General features: G+C 42.6%; 1 protein-coding gene across 1 annotated transcript; it reads left to right on the top strand.

Moving 5' to 3' along the window:
- Positions 1-2905: 2905 nt before the first annotated feature.
- Positions 2906-4355, top strand: LOC307262787 (cyclin-dependent kinase 5 activator 1-like; the record flags this gene model as incomplete). The annotated part of the gene is made up of 2 exons (XM_080043764.1): positions 2906-3415; positions 3864-4355. 2 exons carry the CDS (start codon positions 2906-2908, stop codon positions 4353-4355), a joined length of 1002 nt encoding a protein of 333 aa, XP_079899890.1.
- Between the last annotated feature and the right edge of the window lie 18538 nt (positions 4356-22893).

Below are 22893 nucleotides of genomic sequence, written 5' to 3'. Positions count from 1 at the left end.
TTTTCATTCATAAAATAAGTGTAACCAAAATCTGTTATTTAAAAACAATTGACACTAGGTTGTAAAAATGAAATAAAGATTAAGATTCCGGCTTTATCCAACATCTGAATTTGAGTTTATTAAAGAGATGCAAATTTAGTTAGATATTGCCAAACTTGCATGTTTATTCATACATTTCTGAAAAAGTTTCATGAAGATATCTAGGCTATAAATTGAAAATGTTACCTTATTCACCTGCAGGGACTCGCCTTTAATAATCACAGCAAGGGGGCGTCAAGCATTTTAGCACCCTGCACTGTCACAACAACACGTTTGTTTAAGGGCGGATTCAGAGCCTATATGACACTGATTCATAAAGTCCTCCGTGTAGGCTACAGCATCCCTCGCTCCCCCATCCCCCCGCCACAGCAGCATCAGAGGCGGCTTTAGACACATGTGCCGGGCTGGTTCAGTTCAGCACCTTGGACAGCGACCTCTCCCATAGGCTGGAGCCCGACGGCGGCCAATAACTGGCATAGAGGCGCACGCCTGTGACAGCCACAACCAGCAGCAGCAGGCAGCATCTCAGCGAGCAATCAGCCAATGAGAGGGCGCCGTTTCTCTCCCACATCCAACCCGAATAACTGCAGATGCCCGCATCTCTCTCTCTCTCTCTCTCTCTCTCTCTCTCTCTCTCTCTCTCTCTCTCTAGCTGAGGGTTTAAGCTGCTGTCTATTTTTGGAATTCATAGTGGCCATTTTTTCTCACTCTCGTCTTCTTGGTCGCCTTTGTTTTGATTTAGGGTTTTGCGGACCTACATGTAGTGATGTCCGGGGGATGTTTGAGCATCGTTAAGCAGGTACATTAGCGGCCGGATGATCGTCGGCTCTCAATGGAAGACGTCTTCCCACTTGCTGCGAGCGACGGGTCGAAGATCATTTGGCATCTGCTTCGCATCTGTATTCCCATAGGGGAGCGGGGGACTTTGAAGCCTATAAATGAAGATTTGTAGTTCACCAGGAGACAAACCTGTCGGCCTGTAACGCTGGGGGGCTCGCTACATTATCAGGGAGCGTATACTGGTTGAGCCTTGTGTCGGCAGCGGCGGTGTGGAAACCGAGCTGGAAAGCATTTTCTGACCGCATTTGCCCAAGCAGCAAGGGGGGTCAAGGTGTGATGTATGGATCCCACAAGAAGAGGCGATTTATTTTAAGGTAAGAAAGACACTAAGGAAATGGAAGATGCTAATGGAAGCACCATTTTTTTCTTAACCCTGCAAATGATAAAACACCAACCAGCCAAATGAGAAGGCACATGTAATAGCCCAATCAACCACCTAATGCACAGGTGTGTGTGTGTGTGAGAGAGTGTGTATGAGTTTATGTGAAAGCTGTCTTCTTTATACTTATGAATCAAAATGGATAATACAAACATTGAAGACAACAGCATCATATCCCCTATATGTGCAGGCCTGCAAGCTGGTGTTGCTGAAGCTGCCTTGTGTTGGAGGGGCTGTTTTCAAGGCTTCCATTTTGAAGCTAAGATGGATGCTTGCGCACATTTCTTTCTCCTTCCTCCGTGGCCTTATCTTGGTTCTTATATAAGACTGATGAACTGGTGCGGCGGCAGGCCCGCCTGTGAGAGGCGATTCATACGCTTTCTGTAGGCTAGAGGATTTAGGCAACACTGTTTAAATCAAAAACAGTGAGGCTCTGTTGGAGATTAAAAACGAATGAAAATTAAAATATATGGTTGATGAGGTCTCATCTGTTAAACTACAGAAGCATGCCCATCTTCTTTCACAAGAAAATAAAATGCAGTCTTCTGTTTTAAACCGATGTTTAGCATTTATTGCACAGGTGCACTGTTGTGTAGGCTACATTACCTCTGTGATGGAATGCTACCACATTAAGAAGCTGTATCATTTATAATAGCCAGGGTTTTTCTGTCACTTTAAGATCTGAAGTATATTTTGTAAAATTCAATGAATGAAAATTATTATTTTTTGCGTTGCCTTCTACAACATTTTGTGATGTTTCCTCAATAACCTTTCTCCTCACTCATTCCTTACAAAAACAAGGTAATCCTCAAGTGTATGAGTCTGCACTGTAGAAACAGCCGTTAATAATATATGATAACAAATAATGAAAAAGATCTTAACTTGTGGTACCCATAGGTATACATGATTCTTCTGTAGGTTTCAACTGCATCTCATGGTTTTTCCCTGGGGGAGGCACTTTGCTCAGTTGTCATGGTAGCTGCATGGGGGACAGTGACAGCACTGTGAAAGTAGCTAAAGTCCATCTTCTGAAGAAGAACCTGATAGACATTTTGAAGCTAAGAATGACCAGTAAGTTGACTTTGTGCTTAGGACTTCTTAATCAAATTAAATCTTGACAAATGTACTCTTTCATTACCTTAAAGGCCTACTTCACCGGTTTGAATATGAAGGTGTATTGAATTCTGAGATCCTATGTAGTATAAATGTGCAAAAAAAATTGAAATCGGTTCATCCTAGCCTGAGAAAAGGCAGAAAGAGTGTTTTTTTTAACCCTATACTTCTCTTTCTCGTGACATCACAGAAAGAGAAATATAGGGTTAAAAAAAACGTACTTTGTAAATATTACTGTGATGTCTTTTACTGTGACACCGGTGAAGTAGGCCTTTAACCTTGGTCATTTAGTCATTAAATATCAAGTTTGTTGATAATTGATTAATTTTGCATCGCTATCTACATGTATTTGAACTAATAGTTAATACTTCGACACCTCCCTATTCTTTGCTCACAGGTTGGACTTCCTCCAGAAGTAAGCTACCTTGGTCCTCTCAAAGCTCTTTGTCTCTAGACCAATCGGAGAGCTTTTCACCTCCGCTGCCCCGCCCCCTTTTCCTCTGACCCTAAGCTAACCCTCGCCCAGGCATCATCATGGGTACGGTGCTGTCGCTGTCTCCCAGCTACCGCAAGGCCGCGCTGTTTGAGGACGGTCCGGCCATGGTCGGTCACTACACCGCCGTCCAGAACAGCAAGAACTCCAAGGACGCCGCCGCGGCCGCCTCAAAGTCCCTCAAACGCCCCTCCATCATCAACGTGCTGCCATGGAAACGCATCGTGGCGGCGTCGGCCAAGAGGAAGGGCTCCAAGAAGCTGCAGTCGGAGGGCGGGGACGGCGGGAAAGGGAGCTCTCCGGAGGGCCACGCCGTCGCTATGGCTAACTCCAACAGCCTGAAGCTGAAGAAGAGTCAGTCCTGTGCCAACCTCTCCTCTTACACCTCGGGACAAGACCCCACGGCCACCAGCACCACTACCTCCTCCCACCTGCCCACCTCCAAGACCCTGACCAACGTGGTGACTGTCGCCGCCAAAAAGAATTCCATCACAGGCTCCGGGATCCAGCCAGCTACCGCAGCCGGCACACCCAAACGTGTCATCGTCCAGGTAACCCTAACCCGAACCCTAAACCTGACTCAACCCCTTACTGTTTCTTATAGTCGCTACATTTGTATATTGAAGTCATTCTATCATCTTTAGCTACTTTGAATGATATCAAATCAGTTTAATTTATACAGCCGAAAATTGGAAATAGCCATTTGCCTCAATGGGCTTCACAGCCCATACACTACATTACACCCTCTACCCTTATAGACTGAGGAAAACTCCCAGCAAACCATTTTACAGTGAAAGAAATATTGAGAAACCTCAGGGAGCGTTAAGAGATCCCCTCTCCCAGGATAGACAGACAAAGCAATGGAGTCCAGGTGTACAGAAAAATCACAAAGGACACACAAGCTTATCTCTGCTTTATTTCACAAATCCTTCCCCCTGAACCCACCAATCCTTACCCTTTATTTTCTTGTCTTTTTCTGGTTCTCTCGGTCCTCCCCAGGCCTCCACCAGCGAGCTGATGCGCAGCCTGGGTGAGTTCCTGTGCCGTCGCTGCTACCGGCTGAAGCGCCTCTCGCCCACCGACCCGGTGCTGTGGCTGCGCAGCGTGGACCGCTCCCTCCTGCTGCAGGGCTGGCAGGACCAGGGCTTCATCACGCCGGCCAACGTGGTCTTCCTCTACATGCTTTGCCGCGACGTGGTCTCCTCGGAGGTGGCGTCGGAGCGCGAGCTGCAGGCCTCGCTGCTCACCTGCCTCTACCTGTCCTACTCCTACATGGGCAACGAGATCTCCTACCCGCTCAAGCCCTTCCTGGTGGAGGCGGAGAAGGAGGCCTTCTGGGACCGCTGCCTGGAGATCATCAACCGCATGAGCGGCAAGATGCTGCAGATCAACACCGACCCGCACTACTTCACCCAGGTGTTCGCCGACCTGAAGAACGAGAGCAAGAAGGAGGAGGAGAAGACCAAGCTCCTCATAGGCCTCGACCGATAGGGAGGGAGCTGCAGGGAGGGGGAGATGGAAGGATGGATGGAAGGATGAATGGATGGATATATAGCAAGAAATATGATATGAATAGGTTGAGTGGACGACTAATGTGTTGCGTTGTATAGCGATACCTTGGAGCACTATGTTGTCTGGCGTCTCTACTGGTTTATCATGGTTTTATCACATTTGTTTACATCATTCGAGTGTGGCAGTGAGACACCTGATCTCTCACAGGCTTTTTAGACAGAGGCAATAACCCATCTGTATTGTCTCGCCCGAAGGCAGCAATTGGCTCACGGGGCAATTTTACAGCAACAAAGTAGATCAAATCAGGCTTGTTGTGGTGCTGGCTACATAATTTGACATGATTGGATCTGATGAGGGTTCTCAAGGCTGACAGGCTACTGGTGGGTAGCGCCTGGGTCACAGGATATGGCATTAAAAAGCTGTAAGGCGAAGATAGGATCTTTCCCTTTTCGTCACTGACAACACAGACGAGAGAAGCCGTGTCATGTCAAAAGCCTGGCCAGCAGGGTTAGTGATGTGACATTAAAATGCTGCGAGAAAATGATAGTTATCATTTTTATCTTTTGCCTCAGGCCCAGTGACACGCATCAGTCAGATCTTTACCTTGTTTCCGTGAGATAAGGAAATAAATCTGATTGATGTATCGGAAATATTTTGGATCCAAACAAATGGGGTGAAAAACGCCAGACAACACAGATTGGCCATTTAGGCAAATATTATATATATATACATAGAGATACATAATATTGATACAATGGTAATGTGTGTGATAGCATCCAGGCAATTTCGCTATAGAGAAATGTCAGGGTAAAGAAAAAACAAGAACCACCTTGCATGAGGTCACTTCATATGTCCATTTGCACATGACCACCTGCTTATTGCCAACTCCATTTGACCTTATTCCTTATTGTCCTGCCCAAGCTTGTTGCACTCAACGACACTGGTTTCAAGGTCCACTGTTGAAACTTTAAAAGCAGTCAATAACACCATAACATGGATGAGCTAGGATTCACCAAAACCTGACCTACTTTGCAAAAGTGCAGGACTGTGAAATTGAATTGCGTAATCCTACTGTGGTGGAATAATTAATCCGCATCTAACATAAACTGTACGTATAGGTGAAAATTTAGGCTCATACAGTCAAATGTGCTATGAATTGGGAGACGAGTTATTTATTTTTTAAGAGTATGAAATGCTAATCCCCTGGGCACAGATTAAGAATCATTGCACAAGCCCTCCTGTAAACTGTGTTTACAAAAATATGGGAAACTGCAATCGTGACCACTCCACAGTGTATTTCACAAGGGGAACTATTTCATTCCTTCCTAGTTCGGTTCCCCTTGCACTTTCTCCCACAGTCCATATTGGTGCTGTTCAGAAAGAAAGAAAGAAAGAAAGAAAGAAAGAAAGAAAGAAAGAAAGAAAGAAAGAAAGAAAGAAAGAAAGAAAGAAAGAAAGATTCCGGTTTTGAAACACTGCACTCGTGATGTGTGCTTCATACTGTATGAATGATTGGTTGAGCTGGGTCCTCGGCGGACGTGTTCAAAGAGTAGACAGAGTAATCTGTCTCTGGCAATGACAAAACGCACGTCAGAATGAAAGAACATGTAATTATATTTCAGGTGTGTGCGGCCTGGGCCAGAAAGCTACAAGTGTACATGTGACTTTTCTTCCAAAACCCCTTCTCTTTCATCTTTTTCTCTGCTCATTTCTCTGCGCAGAAAAACACGACAAACTAAAACCAGACGGATTCTCTCTCTCTATGTGTCCACCCGTTCCACTCTGCTCTAAACCGGTCCCATCCGGTCTGGTCCAATCCAGATGTCCTATATTTAGACACTCCCTGGTCCACTGACCTGATGGCTTACATATTCACCGAGTTGTTTGACATGCATGTGTGCTTCTATAGGTTTTCCCCTAGCATGCTGCTTTGTGTTGGGCACGCCGCGCCACAGGACACAGAAGAGACTGAGCGGTCACCCTGCGCTGAACTGCCCAAAGTTAGACTCAGTGATGTGACATCCAGGCCAATGAGCAAGAGGACTCCAATGAAGGACTGTGTGAACAGCTAGTCGTATCCTTGCCTATGCTGCACACACATTGATAAAAGCAAGTGAAAGTATCAGGACCCCTAATCAGGATTCACATTGTTCTTTGTTCAGTTGTGCATAGAGAACCCACCAGAACCTTAAAAACTCCTTACCACTTTCAGAAAGCACTTATATAGCCTAGAGAGGTTGGATCAGTTTGAGAGGATATTTAAGGGGTTCACAAATGATCCAGGATTGCAGTTCAATAACATTGTGGGCTTCACGTGAGACACATTTACGAAAAATCAAAATCTAAGCTAGGGATGCCGACTGCCGAGATAGCCTGATTTTTGGCCCCTAGTATCGGTGTGGGTCAGGCTCCGAAAATGCTGGATCCTGCATTTCCAACAATGCAAATGGTTAGGGCATTCCCTGTTCTTGCGAACACCTCACCTTATGGCTTTCAGTTCAAAACTTTAAGTCTAAAGCCCAAGCAGGGATTACCCTGATAACATTGTCTGGATATATATATTTTTTTAAGTTTTAAAAGCTCCCTTTCAAAGTCATTGAAGATCTGAAACATCTGAACATCATGTAAAAAACAAAAAATCAATTAATGGAGTGCCTGAAGAGATTCCTTGCCTTGATGATGTCACATCACTAAATCTAACCGTAGCCAATAAATTGTCTACAATTTTAGAAGAAAAAAAAGCTCCGCCTTCCCTGAGACAGGGCAGAGATCTTGTGCCATATCGTTCTAAAGACTCATCATCGCAACATCATCACACTCAAAAAAAAAAACAATCAAAGACAACGAAACATGAGCCTACTTCAAAGTCTCCGACTGTGGATCAAGAAAAGACTGTAAAGGAATCATGATGAACAAGCTTTTTCACAACGTTGCTACGTCATGTGTCAGAGAATGCAGACCTGGAAAAGAGGGGGCTGCTTGGTTGGCAAAGATGTGCGGGGTCGAACATAGAAAGCTTGTGATTTTAATACACAGTGAGGTTTTTATGTTATCACTTGTGTTATTTGTGTAATCCAAAATTGGAGTCACCCAAAGCTGGAGCATTCAGCATTCTGTAAGTGAAATTATAGTTAGTTAAAATTGATCATTTGGCCCGTCTATTGGTGTGTCAAAAAAAACGCTGAGGAAAGTTCCCCATTTACTTCAAAAAGATTTTTTTTAAAAAGTGTTACAAAAAAAGAATGCCCTGCTTGTCTCCAGCCTGGGTGTCTCCATGCTACAGGTGATGTTTTAACTCTGCTTGTGTTCTGATAATAAGCCATTGGGCTGCAGTAGGTATACCATGCTGTAAACAATAATGTAGCCTTGGTGATACAGAGTCAGACCTCACCAGACAAATATGCACATGACGTGTGAATCCGTGGCAAACAAGCTTGTTTTACACGACCTCACTCCTATAAGCTGTTTCTGATGGCTTAAACAGTACAACAAAGTAGCATTTACTCCCAATGGCATTCCTGTGACGATGATGAATCATCATTCTTTTTCTTAATTTGTTGTTCTGAGAAGTCCAAACTGTGGGTTTGGTTTGGGAGTTACATTACAGTAACCCTAATGGATTGAGACATGTTCAAAGGTGACAAGACATTATGTGAACTGAAAGAAGTCACAGGGATGAATATAAAAGTGAGTTCCTAAAACACGGTACTATCATCTAGATTTGGTTGAGTGGTGAATTTGTCGTTGTGGGAAACCTAGGTTAAATTGACCGTTCGCTAAACCCTGCCACTTTTAGCTACTGTTGCTACGCCTATCGAGCTTTCTGGTTTGTCACAGCACATACGCAGTTTATAATGTGTAAGGCTATGAATGAAACGATGGTTCCTTGATTTCCGACAGAAGTAGACCAAGGATTTGTTCGTCAGCTTCTTATATTAAACAGAGCAGTGGTTCGATTTTGCTGGCTAAAATGGCGACTGGCAGTTTTGGTCAGGGTCCTGGCCCCATTAGGATTAAAACACTGTCTTCAGATGACCTCTTAAACATTAAGTTAATGTTTCCAGCTGAGCCGTTTGAAACATGTGTTGAAAAGCTCTTCAATATGCACAGTCCACATACAATATGTGCTTTGGTGCTAAATAGATGGTGAGGCTGGGGAGAAAAAAGGTGAGGCAACGCTAAAATGTTAGCATCACCCATCATGTAGAATCCATGAAAATACAGAAATGGTATTGGAGCCATTTAGTCCTTATACTATTACTATGATATACTCTTATTTTACTCACAACGCCAAATCCAATAAAGAACAGGACAAGAGGGGCTTACATCTTATCTCAACTTTAATGGCATCCAGGATTGGTTTGTGTCAGTTTTGGAAAGTCTTAAGAAAATAAAAACTCTTGAAATGTACATACTATGTATATTGCTTCATCCAATAGAGAAACCAAAAGGTATGGGATTCAGCAAATGGACAGTTCTATTCAAAAATGTAAATGTGACACCTTATCTTAGGTAGAAAAACACACCCTCAACACGCTCAAGAGTAATATATTTTGGTTATTCACTACCATTGATGTCAGATGATTGCTTTTGACTGATAAGAAGGAGGAAATTATATATCGTATCTGTGAAACAAAAGAACTGATGAGCGAAACACCCTCTATGTTGTCCACCATTATTGCTTCCATCCGCTCAGGTCCTGCCAGCATTACGGGGAGAATGAAAAAGCGGGACTAGGAAAGCCAGAACGGTGGGCCAGCAAAGGAGACTTTTCCTCTGAATGGACCCAGAATTGGAGGGAGAAGTACAGGGTTGACTACAACTCACCCCCCCCCCCCATACATCCCCCTAGCATTGATCAACTCATAACTATGTGCCATATTTTATCTTGCAACACGTACAAGACAAAAAACAAACTGAAGTGTAAGCCTATGATAGTGATGATGAAGTTATACATGGTTTTTCCTCCCTCTTTTCATTTGTGAATCACATTGTGTAAACAAGAATCTTTGTTGAACAAAAGTCGAGGCTACCAGTGTTACTAGAGTGCTGCTGACGCTGCAGTCTGTTACTATGTGGATGTATGAAATATGTATGTGAGAAATAAGAATAATTTGATCAACTGTGACAGGTACTTTATATAAAAACCTTTACAAGCATGGTCTCGCTCTGTTTTATTTTTTCCTGGTGGTGTCATTTTTAGATAGGAGGATGTTCTCAGTTGGACCACAGCATTGGCTAATCAGGCGAATATTATATTATATAGCACTAAACTTGAAGCTGCTGAGGAGGAGTTTTGGTTCATGTCAGGGTTGATGTGGTATTTTGGGAGTTTAGAAAAGAACAAACATCACACTATGCAATGCAATGATTGTTCTCTGAAATACAATACAACAACTGGAGCAAGGAGAACTTCCTGTCTACATATTTGAAACGGTGTGGGCAACATAAACTTGACTTGTTCAGGTTAACACAGTCTGCACACTTGACAACAGAGAGCTACACAAGTTCAATTTCGTCATTCCATAATTTGACTCCCAGAACGGAAACACATCTGTATTTTACATTGGTTCTTAATTTACATGTTTCAGAAATACACAAAAAGTTAAAATGTATTATTCTTCAAGTTGGTATTATTGTTGTTGTTGTTGTTGTTGTTTTTTAATAAGCAGGGATGGGGTTTACAATTACATTTAAACTACTGTTCTCCGAGCTACCATTCAGGATATGAAATACACACACAATAGATTGATCACGATAAAGTTACTAAATCCATTATAATCCATTGACCATTATGACTATAGCTGAAAACGTCAACTGACTATTTGCTTCAAACTCAGCTTGCGTTGGCGTTGCAGCAATTTAGTGGCTCATATTGTGTCCAACTGTCTGTTGTTATTTTCCCCTGTACACTATGTTTGGCATTGTATCATTTTCAGTTTTTATCCATCTGCGTGCTTACACAGTTTCTTACTCTTCTCAGCAGCATTTTGATGCTGCGGTGTGACCGTGACTCAACAGGGTCGCTCAGTGTGTGCAGCAGGGGCGCTGTCCGTGGTGCTGGAGCACAGAAGTGCGATATCTACCAAAATAAAAGACCATGTTGAAAGTGGTATCAAAGGTGGGATATAATAAGTGGTAGGCACAACTTTAAAAATAAACGATTAGTTTCAATTCAGAAGTATTACACAAACAGCGTGTTACACATTTTTCAATGAAAAACTGGCTACGCACGTCTCAAGTGCATGGGCATCATTTGTCTGTGGGCAACACGACGCCTACTGTGTTTATGCAGAATCCTGTCAGTCCGACACGTGAGTGAGTCACGTCTTTATCACGGCATAGGACCACCACGGCACGGACAGATGCAACGACGAGAGATCCTCCTCAACCGCAAGCAAGCACCCAGATAACATGGTGACGTCACTGTCGTCCCTTCCGCCTGACTCAGCCAATCAGAGCGAGATGCGCTGAAGCTTATAAAGCCCTCTGCTGCCGAGCATTTCAGCTCACCGTCTCCGCTGTCCTATGAATCATTGACCCGAGCTGCATCCCTGATCTACCGCAACCGTGAAGATGGCGGCCCGGGTAAGATAAATATATTATTGGGGAAAACGTAGGCTAATTAATTAGAATAAAATTCCCGTTTCTACCTAGGGAGAAAATGAGGGGGGTAAACCTTGCAGGGCGTAAAATGTCGGGCGAACCATGTCTACCATCGAATTGTAAGCGGTCTTTGGTGCCTATAAGCGCCTGAATGTCACCGTGAGAGCAGTATAATACAGTGTTTATATTTCACATGATGCTGCAGAACCACGACAGGTGGAATAATGTCCTCCTTGAATGCTGATTAGCCCCGGAATGAGACGCCCCCTCAGCCCTGCTAAACGCCGCCTTGTATGTGAGGACCGCGGCTTAATCCCAGGCTCTGTTTGTCCTTGAACCGACACTGAAAAGCTTTTACGGGCTATGCATTAAAAGACGACAGCCGTGTTCGGTTTGAGCGGAACAGCGCGGCCCGCCGGTTACAACCAGCCCGTGTCAGCATGCATTTAATAATAACGGTAATAAACAGTACAGTGAGGAACAGCGTTGCCTCGTTGTAGCTGCGTAGGTGAGCGGCGTGGTGGAGCAGCAGCGCAGGCATGGCTGACTGATTCATTCGAAATGGTCGTGCAGGACCTGTCGACGTACCAGTTTCCATCTGAGCTCCTGTCTGTCACCTTCCTCATCCCAAACCTTACTGTATAGGGAGGTGGTTTCATTAAACAGGCAGGGCCAGACATAGCCCATGGCCCCCCTGGAAATCCCCCATCCCCTTTCCAAAAAATATCCTCCTTCATTTGTTTGATTTGCTGCATCTTGAAAGAAGCATCGACAGATTCCAAACCTGGCTATGAATACTGACTGAGGGGTAGGGCAGTGCTGCAGCAAATCTGCAGTAAATGTAGTGAACTGAGCACAGACGGAGAAGCCTTGCTAGGTAACAATGCTTTCAGGTTTACCATATAAGCATCCAAAGTTTGTTTCTTTCTTATAGCTCTGGACCAGTGGTTCCCAAATGCGTTGCTTCATGACCCGTTAAAGGTGGAGTCAGCGATTCTGGAGTATGCTTGTTGTCAAAATCACCTTTTGTCAACATCAGTGAATATCTTGTAACGGTCCACTACCTGTCCGTAGGCCTACTGTGTGAGTGCTGACAAATAAGTCCACTCTTAATATGCAGCTAGACTCTATAAACTGGTATGTAAACAAAGGGGCCCATTGTAGCTAGCAACATATCAGTTTACAGTGCCTAGGCTGTGTATTAACACTGAGGTTTTTTTTTCCAGCGCTCAAACGGTAGCCTACAACAAGCATTCTGCAGAATTGCTGACTCCACCTTTAAACAAAGAGCTATAATAGGCCCTATCTATATAGACCTTTTGAAATAAGCATTCTCCGGTACAGAGTTGGATAAAAAGATTGATACCACTCTCATGTGTGCACAGTAAATTTGAAGCTACCTACCACCAAGAATTATTTAGCTTAGCTTAGCTTAAAGACTGGAAACAAGGGGAAACAGTTAGCCTGGCTCCGACCAAACCTAAAGGTAATACAATCCACCAGCAGCAGCTCTGACTGATTACCACATTATGCCTCTAGTTTAATACGTTCATAAAAACATAGTGTTGAAAGGACAAAGCCGCACAGTCATTATTTCATCCGATAGTTCGCTGATGGGTTACCTCACTAACTGGCCTGGGCTTTGCCAAAGCTCTAACTCGTGTTGCACTGTCCTTTTTCTAAGGGTCAATATTAGTTTCAAATGATATAGCAGGTTTGTGGTGTTGTGCGTCTTAGCCGGCAAGTGGCATACGGTCTGCAGTGATTAGTTTTTTTTGTCAGATTTTGAAAAAGCCAAATAGTTCCAAAACTACTTAAAAGGAGGGACTATTCTTCTTGTGGATGATGGCTTTGAACTGATTCCAGCTGCTCATTGGCACCCATTTTGGCACGGCAGTATCTTTATTCCACTCTGACTGCAAGCCCGTCTGCCAAACTTACCTCTATTCCTGCGACGTGATTGGCTGATCTTCTTTTTCTGGTTCATGGCGGTTGGCAACTAGCAGTTAAGGTGCATTAGTGACCCCCCCCCCTCCAGGTGTTTTGGTGGATTCATTATATCAAACTTTTAACAAACATTTGTTACGTTTGTATCGAGGAAAATTATTTTGAAATATTGAGATAATTATAATTTTTATCTCCCAGCCCTACAGGTAAAGCTCCATGTTAAACGGAGCATATTGCTTTGGCACCCTTTGTGCTAAGCTAAGCTAAGAAGAACGACTGTGGTTGGAGGTTCGATCCCTGCCCTGCCACCTGTGTCATAGTTGTTGTGTCAAGACACTTCACCCACCTTGCCTTGTGTGAATGTTGATAGTTAGCCTGCTATCGGTATGTGTGAATGGTAACGTGGGAAAGGAAAACAGGTCTCTCTTGCAAAAGAGTCTTCGGTCTCAATGGGATATACCTGTATAAATAAAGGTAAAAAAAAACACAAGCTCAGGGCAGTAGCTTCACATTTACTGTGCAGACATGAGAGTGGTGTCTTCTCATCTTATTCTAACAGGATGCAAATAGGTTGAGCCCAAAATGTTAAATGTAGCTCAAAATCCAGTTATTTCTCCCATTCTGACATACGTGTATTTGAGTTTATTTTTTCTATCTGTGTTTATTTTGGTGATATCGCAGTGCAGGCTTCATGCTGAGTCATGAATCGAGGTGCTAATAGTCGTAGCATTACGCAGCAAGATGGTTTGATTTTGCTCGCGTCATGCTACTGGGACAGTGACCATAAATCGTGTACATCGGTGAATGATGGTGTGCCTTTGTTCTGGGTGACTCAGCATATTTAAGCAGGGGGCTCATTCATAACATCTGAGAGCACGCCAACAATCATTTTAGCTGAAGGGAGATGCTGACCCTGGCCCATTTTTACTGCAGAGAACAGCAGCACATAACAAACTGACCACTGGCTGACTAGTGCAGGGGCTTGAAAAGAACTTCAAAATATAAAATGTTTTAAACAAAATGTAGGGTTTAAAGCAATGACTGACTGAATACGCTTTGAATGGATTCTGCACCACACAATAGAGAATATTATAAAACTGGATCACATTTAGAGAGTGGTACATTATTCCTCCTCATCCAGCATGAGTCAAAAAATGCCCAATGGCATGATCTCCGCTGACACACACACACACACACACACACACACACACACACACACACACACACACACACACACACACACACACACACACACACACACACACACACACACACACACACACACACACACACACATAACCTTCACCCTAACATGCCCAGCAGACCATGTACTGTTGCTGGGCATAATGCAGCTTGTCATAGGGAGTCAGGACAAAACAAACAGTTCCACACACTGACATCATGACACTATGGACTCAACATCACAAAGAAAGCATAAAAGGTAATTATTTATAAAACAAGTACAATGTAGTATGGGATATTAATGCTTTGAAGGTGACTGTGATGATTGGTTAAGGGGTTGGTAATTCTCTATCATTTCACCGTTTATGTCGTCACCAATTTGCCCAATGGTGTTGATACGTTGTGTTGTAAATCAGCACTCCTAAATCTCACTTCCAAAGCAAGTGGTTTTCTAAAGGCTGCCTGTTCATCAAATGTATTCTTGAATCTTTTGTGGATATCATGATTATACCGCCAGGAAAGCAGGGAAAGCTTTCAGCAGGGAAAGAAGATGATTTGTAGCCTGACAGTTGTCAAGCCTCTGGCACTGACTTCCGTTGCTGATTTTGCTGCAGAGGGGTAAAAGGCAGAAAGATAATTCATCACTGATGCCATAATGAGAAACACTGTGGTTTGCCTGCTCTAATGCTGCTGATCTCAGGCAGGGAGAGCTTCAGGCTAGGCATGTTAGGGGCATGAAGCTGACAAGGACTGTCCGACAGTGTGGGACGATGCAGAGACAGTGTACATGTGCCTAGCTGCTAGCCCGTCACTGTGCATCTGCTCTATTCATCCACTGTGCAGCAATTGATTTGCTTTGATGATGATACATTGCACACATCACTCTCACTACAACCCCATGCACACGCTACAGAATGTAGAGATATCTTAAGTATGAAAGGTCGGCTGTGCCTTGTTACAGTTGCTTAGCTAAGACTGGACAATTGTTGTTAGCAGTATATAGCCTACTTATAAAGGAATAATGGAAATAATACTTACTTTCTACAACAGGTTTAAGGGCCCAGAAAATCTTTATCAAAGCATGCGGCACCGTTAAGATTAAGCTAGCATTTTGGTGATCAGTCTGTCCATCTCAAACAATAGTGTGCACTATCGAGACGTTAATGGATTATTTATCTGTTTTCTTAAATGGTGCTGACCTCAGGATTCACAGGGGGATTTCCTGTCTTTGCCTTGAGAGGGAGAGGGAGAGCAAAAAGGGTCAGTGACTTGCACCGACTCTTGGCTGTGGTGTATGGTGGACCAATGACCTTTCGTCCACTATAGGCAGTCTCACCAGCCATCTGGACTTCATACAGATGCTGGATTAGAGAGCAGCCACTCAAAGACTTATACACATGTATACAGTAGGCTGCATATATGTTGAAGAATAATACGGTTAAAGCCATACTTACCTGAAGCTGACCACACTACCTGATTTTTACGCTATTATTGTGGGTCCCCTGTGGTGCAAAAACATGTTGCGGTTTTCGTTTGTTTTTTGTCAATTTTGATTCGCTGTCTTAGAGGAAAACCTGACATTTTCTTTTTGGTCATAAAGAAGCATTTTCCACACCTTTTCGCTGGCAAACAGTTGACTTTTGCAACCACTCTGCTTGCGGGACTGTTAAATTGCTAATTGCTAAACCCCATTGACAACCTGTAGTGGGTTACTCTGCCCATGGCAAAATAAACAGCAACACTATTGTATATTGACTCTGTGTACTGTGTGGTAGGATATAGGAGGGCATCAAAGTAATTAATTATAGCTATATTTACATACAGATGGTTTCTGCAGCATGTCCAATTTTTCTCCATTGCTGTCAACACTTATTTTCTCTCCCGACAGTGGCAGAGATGGTGTTTTCGGTGTGTTACTAAGACAACCCGATTGATTTAGCGTCAGATAGATATAGCTGGGTTGCTTTTGATCCTACGATCACAGAAGAAGAAGAAAAAAAACACCAATGCACTTAATTGTGTGATGGAACAAGTGAGTGGGCTGCAAAAGATGGCAGCGCTGCCGTTATGTGTGTATATGTTCCCGTTTGTTAGTCAGCTATCCTTTGCTCACCAGCGTTTCGTCAAGAGCCTGTTGTCTTGTTTCACGACTCCCGCTTGTGTTTTTAGCGCCCACACCCAATTCTTGGAGGTTGCAGACTGCATCACCGACGTGTGAGGCCGTTAAAACGCCTCTGCAGTGGTTGGCATTTGACAAACGCATCCCTCCCTGTAACCTGCTGCAACCTACTTTACCTACAGCTGCAGCAGCACCAACCCATTGAATTAAACCATTTCTTTCCAGTAATCATCCAGCATTTATTTATTTTCCTTTCCTTTTCCTCCCTTTCACACATGTACACACATTAGTGTATAGATTAAAAAAAAACATACAGACCCTGTAAGAAGTCTCCTCTTATTTAGTCCTAAGATTTACCAACATGTAAAATACTGAAATCCAATGACGAATCAGTCCCTTCACACATTTGGCATCTTGCAATTGAAACAATGAACACAAATTGACAACAGGTATGCATGCATATTTTACCACCATATTCAGTGTTCAGTATAAGAGCAGGTGTGTGGTGTCTAGGAATGTATAAAGTGTATGTGCGAGACAGAGAGGGAAAGAGAGAGAGAGAGAGAGAGAGAGAGTAATGGTTAATCCGTGGTTGCAGGCCCTTCTGTGAGCTGTTGCTATATTTAGAGACCTGTGTGCAGTCAACAAAACAACACGCTAGCAAATACACGAATGCACACGCATTGTGTGTCTGTGAGTGTCGTTTGGGCCGGACTGTGGGTTCGCTGAAGACAAGAGCGACCTTCAGAGAGTATTTGCTTTGTAGGCTGAGTGGGTGCAGTCTTAATATGTCTTGCTGATTAATTAATCATGTGTATCTTCGGCCTCCTTTGGGGCTTAATAACAATGTCATCATCAGTGGGGCCACACGTTTTCATACATTTTTGCGTTTCTACATGCAGTAGTTTAGGAGGAGGAGCGTATACAAAAAGTGGCGAAAGAATAATAATAAACTGAAGAATTTGGGATAATAATATATGCTGGCCCTCAAGCACAAAATTTCTGAGCTTACGAGGTACTGATAGGTGGGTTTTATTACTTCAGTACAGGGCCAGACTAGCCGGCACGGTTTTACAATACAGATTTGCCTCTTTGGTAAGAGGGAGGGTATGTGTAAAACCATTGACGTTACAGTTTAAACCACTGTATAATGTAGATCCTTAATTCAATTCCCACTTTCCTGCAACAAGCCCAGACAGTTTTTTAAGCATACTTTGGGTATGTCTTTTTAATTATTTGCAACACTTTCTTATATCTATTTTTTATATCCATTACTTAAGATCCTGTGAATCCCATCCTGACACTTAGTTATGTAGTTTTTTTTTTCGGACAATTCCACACAATACACAATTTTCTCTTTCACATATTCATACATATTACTTTGTGTTGTCCGAAGGGTAACAGGAGAAGCCAAAGGCTTATCAGGTCCCGCCCCCATTTTCATCAGATTCAGATTCAGATACACAGTTACTGATACAGAAAAAAAACACAATTTTGTTGATGTTGATGTTGATGTTGATGTTGATGTTGATGTTGATGTTGATGTTTTTTTTTTTTGTTTTTTTTTTTAAGAAGCTGCAGTCCAATACACAGTCAATTTTAGGTCTCCTTAGAGACCAACTTAGCAGTTCCATGATCAATCTGACAAATGACTACACAGTGCGCCCAGATACCTTCTTGATGTAATACCGTCTTAAACAGAGGCCTGACAAGGAATTACTTACTGTGATTTATTTGAAATGGGAAATTGATTTGGCTCTGTTATGCAGCTTATTTATTTCCCAATGTGGTCTCTGAGGGCTGATGGTTGATATTGAATGTGTTGGTCTGTTGGTAATTACCAAGCAGGAACTGAACAAATCCTTTGTTGTAATTTGGCTTTTTATCAAACGTGCACTGGTGAACATCAGTATAAGGAGGTACAAGTATGCACTTAAGCCCTGCTTGTGCTTAATGTGTAGTTCTTATACATGTTATTGTGTCAATTACAAACATCCTACAAATCAAAAATCTTCCATATACAATGGGCTTGACTCATAATTCATTGACTTGGAAAACTTCAACAAGAACAATTTCAAATTGAATTGCAGTGCAGCAAATGCAAACTCATTGGTTTGACATTTATTTTTCTGATCTTATGTTGCCAGACCGAGCCCAGGGCCTGCCATGCTTTCACTTAAGTGATTAAGATTGCAAGATTGAAGATCACACTGCATAATGTTTTACTGGTCTACAAAATAAATTGGCAACTCAGTGTATATTCTATTCTTTTTTTTAAATATTTTCCAGAGTAATTATATTGCTTTTTTTTTTTTTTTTTTTTTTTTATAATTTCATGGGTGGATTATATTAAAACTCTCAAACTCCCTGGAGCTGAGGGACACTGCAGAGTTAGCTTCAGCTCTCTTTGGGTTCAAACAAGTGACCTCATTCATATTACACACCCGTTGTCCAAGTAAAAAATATTGATTAGTGAAAGCTTCCACCTCAAGAGAGAGTCCAGAAATAATGGTATGCCAGGGTGAGAGGTAGAGAACATAAAATGAATGACAAGGTGCTTGACAAGTCCAGAGCCAGGTAACATTGACCATTAATTCAATAAAAGCAAAAAAAGGAATGTAGTAGTCTGGCCGCAGCATCCTCGTTACCAATGGATTGCTGGTGCAGATATCTGACGCCCCCACAGGCGCAGCGGGATGAATAATTTAATGCTTGGAATAAAAGGGAACACTGAGAAGGAGCTGCAGGGAGTGATTGTTTGTGTTTGAGGCCACACCCTTCCAATATGGAGGAAAACACTTTCTGAATAAAATATTTCAGAAATAGGAGGTGTGTTGGAGGCTTGGGGAGTCGGACAGAATTGCTAGTAATTAGTGGGGAGGGGGGGGGGGGGGGGGCAATTAAAACGGTAGGAGAGGAAATGAATCTACTGGAGATAATGTTTGCTGAAATGGAGGCATTAAGTGATTACATGAGGGCAACGCAGTGACGCAAAGTCATTACCCAGAGAGCTCTGAGCATTGGGAGATTGAACCAAATGAGATGATGTATTTGGAGCTGGAAAATAGAAACATTGAAGCGATTGCAGGGAGAGAGGGGGGGGGGGGGCTTTTCTAAGTGCATATTACACATTGCTAACTAAGGGGACTCACAACAAACTGTAGCTTTTTAAATTAATAAAAGAAGCAACTGAGCACGCAGCAACTCCTTGGACGGCAGGCGTTTTCTAATCAGCAATCCAGATGGGGTTAATCAAACAGAGAGACTGTTGAAGATGTTTATCATCTACAAGGAGAGCCCATTGAGAAAATCTCCATAATGGAGGAAAGGCAGCAAGAAGGGATGAAGAAAGGAAACAAGGAACTATGGAAGGACAGTCCTGATGTTACCAGATCCTGGAAGTATTTAGAAACTAGATAACTGTCTCTATACTGTATCTAGCGTTAATATATGGAACCTCGCAATAGCTCTCCAGATAAATAAAAAATGTGCATGATGATTCACGAGATAGAAACGAAGAAATAAAAAAACATATTTTTTGCTACTATTTCATCTGATTTATAGTCTAATCTTTATATATTCACTGGTGAAAGTATATTAGCAGCATAGTTATTGGAGAGGGTAAAAGACCCGACCGTATCGGATTGATATTGGTATCAACAGATTCTCAAGTTTGCAATACCAGTATAAATTTCCCACTCGTGAAAAAGTGTTATTTAGTCGAGCCATCCCTGGTTGAGACCTGAGACATGAGAGCGGTATCTTCCTTGGAACTCTTGGTGAATCGGCGTATTTCCCGTAAGGTCAAAACATTTTCTCTTAACATTAAAAATCGAGAATCCCTCCGATTTCAATTCAAGCCAATACTACCAAGTATTCACAATTCACAGAAGCTGAGACTTGCATTTTGGCTTTGTTCTGCTGAGTTTAAAGAGCTGTCAGGGCTACCTTGAGGCAAATGTAGACGCAGCTCGGCTCTGAAAATGAAGCAGGGAATCAAACATGGAATTCCTGCAAGGCAAAATGATATTAACCTGACTACTTAAAAACATGTGTTCATGTATTTCCTTCTGACAGTGTTCCAATACCTGTGATGTCTTGTCTTTTTGAGCATGCCGGCTAACGCATACTGATCCAATGCTAACAGTCATAGCAAGGAAGCGGTAGACTAAACACAAAGCAATAACTAAAAACTAGTACTGTTGTGAGTCACCATCCTTTACTGTAAGGGAATGTAATTCAATATCGTAAAGTATGGATTTTCAAATGTTTATTCACGATTGACTGATTTATGGATCGGATGAAATGTGAAATGAAATAACAAGACTAAATGAACCTTTTTGAGTTAAGACTACCATAAGGGCATTTAACAGTAACAGTTCCCATTCCCAGTATGGTCACATTACGGACATTTCCCCTCTTATCCATCTTACCACAATAGGACAGTTGGCTCTCTATTGTGGGAAAGGGATACAGCCTTATCACGCACATAACGCTTTATGTTTGGCATGGCATTCTGCACACGGCTCACACCATCATACCTTCATACCAGATTTGGGGTGTCATTTGTAAGTGGAGAAAGTCTAAAATTGGCATTTGGTAAAGAAAAGACACAAAGTCAAGTGTCACAGAAAGAATTGGAAAAAAAAGAAGACATTTGATTGCAAAAATGTTTTTTGAACCCAACCCAACTCTGGCCTGCATGCACCATCCCATGTGACCTCTCTCTATGAGAGTTTGCTGCATGAGTGAATCCACACATGTGAATGCCACCCGACCGCAACCCGTCTCCAGCCACCAAAGCTTCGCACCTCAACCCTCAGCAGCTTGCTTCCGTCTCAAATACTGTCTTCTGTCCTTCCTCTCTGCTTGCCCACACTGGCGCCCACAAGGTCGTAATATTTTTCAAGGTATGTATGGATACACACCTGTTGAACATTCAGAAAAACGAGCTGCTGCTGCCACACCTCCTCGTCATGTGGAATATATCTGTTCTTTTCCGCTCGATAGTGTGCTACTAACCGTCTGGATGGCTGCGTAGAGGAGACGCGTCACTGCTTTCAGCCCCCTGCTGCAAGGATGGATAGCTGGCTATAGCACCTCAGGGTGGGGCAGGCAACCATACACATAGCAGTAACCGTAGAATGTCCGGCGACCATTGCAACCAGTGACTGAGCTGCAATGTCAAGCTGGTGTCACATGCAGGCCGAACGCACACGCTAACTCATTAGCATCCATTAATCACCTCCCCTGTCGCACTGCAAACTCTGAAACGCTTTGTATCTAAAGCCCAGAACAAAATGGACTTGTTCCGTCAGGAGCTTTGCCATTTTGATTCAAGGGGCAGGTAGTCTGAGTACAGATGCAACCCCTCAAGCTAGATTGGTATTATAGCAATTTAGCCACGTTTGCAAGTCCTAAATGTGAAATGAAAAGTGATATTTATTATAGATATTTGGTAATATTGCCATATCAGGCCACAAATAATGCGGTTCACTAATGTAAAGAGTATATACAACATAACTACCTTCTAAAAGTTGTCTGTGAAGGTTTGCTCCACCACAGTGGTTCTCACTGTAAAAAGAACGCTTCAAGCTAATAAATTCATCGCCCGCATTCATCGGCCCCTTCCAGAGATTGAACCTTCACCTAAACTTTCAACCCAGATTTCCTACAAATTCAGCAACAAGCACTTGTCATGTTTAGCCATCGTCAATCAATCTTTTTTATTTTCCAAACTGTAGACAAATGTGATGCTTATTTGTTTCTTTTTCACTCGTCATGCATTGGTTTGCGCATAGTAAATTGCTTAAAAGAACAAAGTTTCTCTGATAAGATGTGACGCAAATGCTCCTGTGTGATGGGAAAGGGAAAGTGTTTTCTAAAGACAACAGGAAGCTGGTTATTGTGGGTGTACTCTGAGCCCCAGCAGTGGCTCTGACAGAGCTCATGGAGGCAATTAAGGCATTTTGTCACAATGTGTAGTTTACGTTAAGACCACATCGCCTACAACATCCCAGGCACACTTTGATACTGATGTCAAAGCTTGATACTGTATGTTTAGATATGCATAGGGTTGCACTTGTAGTGCAGTTCAAGGGAAACCATCATCATTAATATTTGATTTCTTTGGAAGAGAAACATATAAAGGAATCGCTGTGAAAAAACTTTATTTTCATACTTTATTTCTTCAAACGGTGTTGCTTTGGGTTATAAATAAACCATCTCACAACGTTTGATTTTTCTAGGTTACCCAGATAATCTCTAGTTTGACCCAATTGGGATGCAGTTGCAGATAAGCACAGCAAGCCCGTATTTACAGTTTATTCCAGCCATGTTATCCATATCCACTTTGCTGTCCCCGCTGAAAGAAATAATTCCATTTCATATCCATTACCACTCAATGTTTTTCACCACATTTGTACTCCGTTCCATTCCCCAGATTATGGCACCGCCTTTTCAAGAGAAAATGGCTTAGCTTGATTGCCCATAATAATATTTGAGATATTTGCAAGTCAAATACGAGGGTAACATGACAACATAACATGATATCCATATGGCTGTTCAGTGCACTATACTGCAGTATTCAAAATAACCAAATTAATATCTCATAATAACTCATCGGCTGGTATTGCAATAGAATGTGAAAATATAAAACTGAAA

Source organism: Ammodytes marinus (assembly GCF_949987685.1).
Source record: "Ammodytes marinus genome assembly, chromosome: 16".
NCBI classification, from domain to species: Eukaryota; Metazoa; Chordata; class Actinopteri; order Uranoscopiformes; family Ammodytidae; genus Ammodytes; species Ammodytes marinus.
The sequence above is the reverse complement of the archived record's forward strand: the minus strand, read 5'-3'. Positions and strand labels throughout refer to the sequence as shown.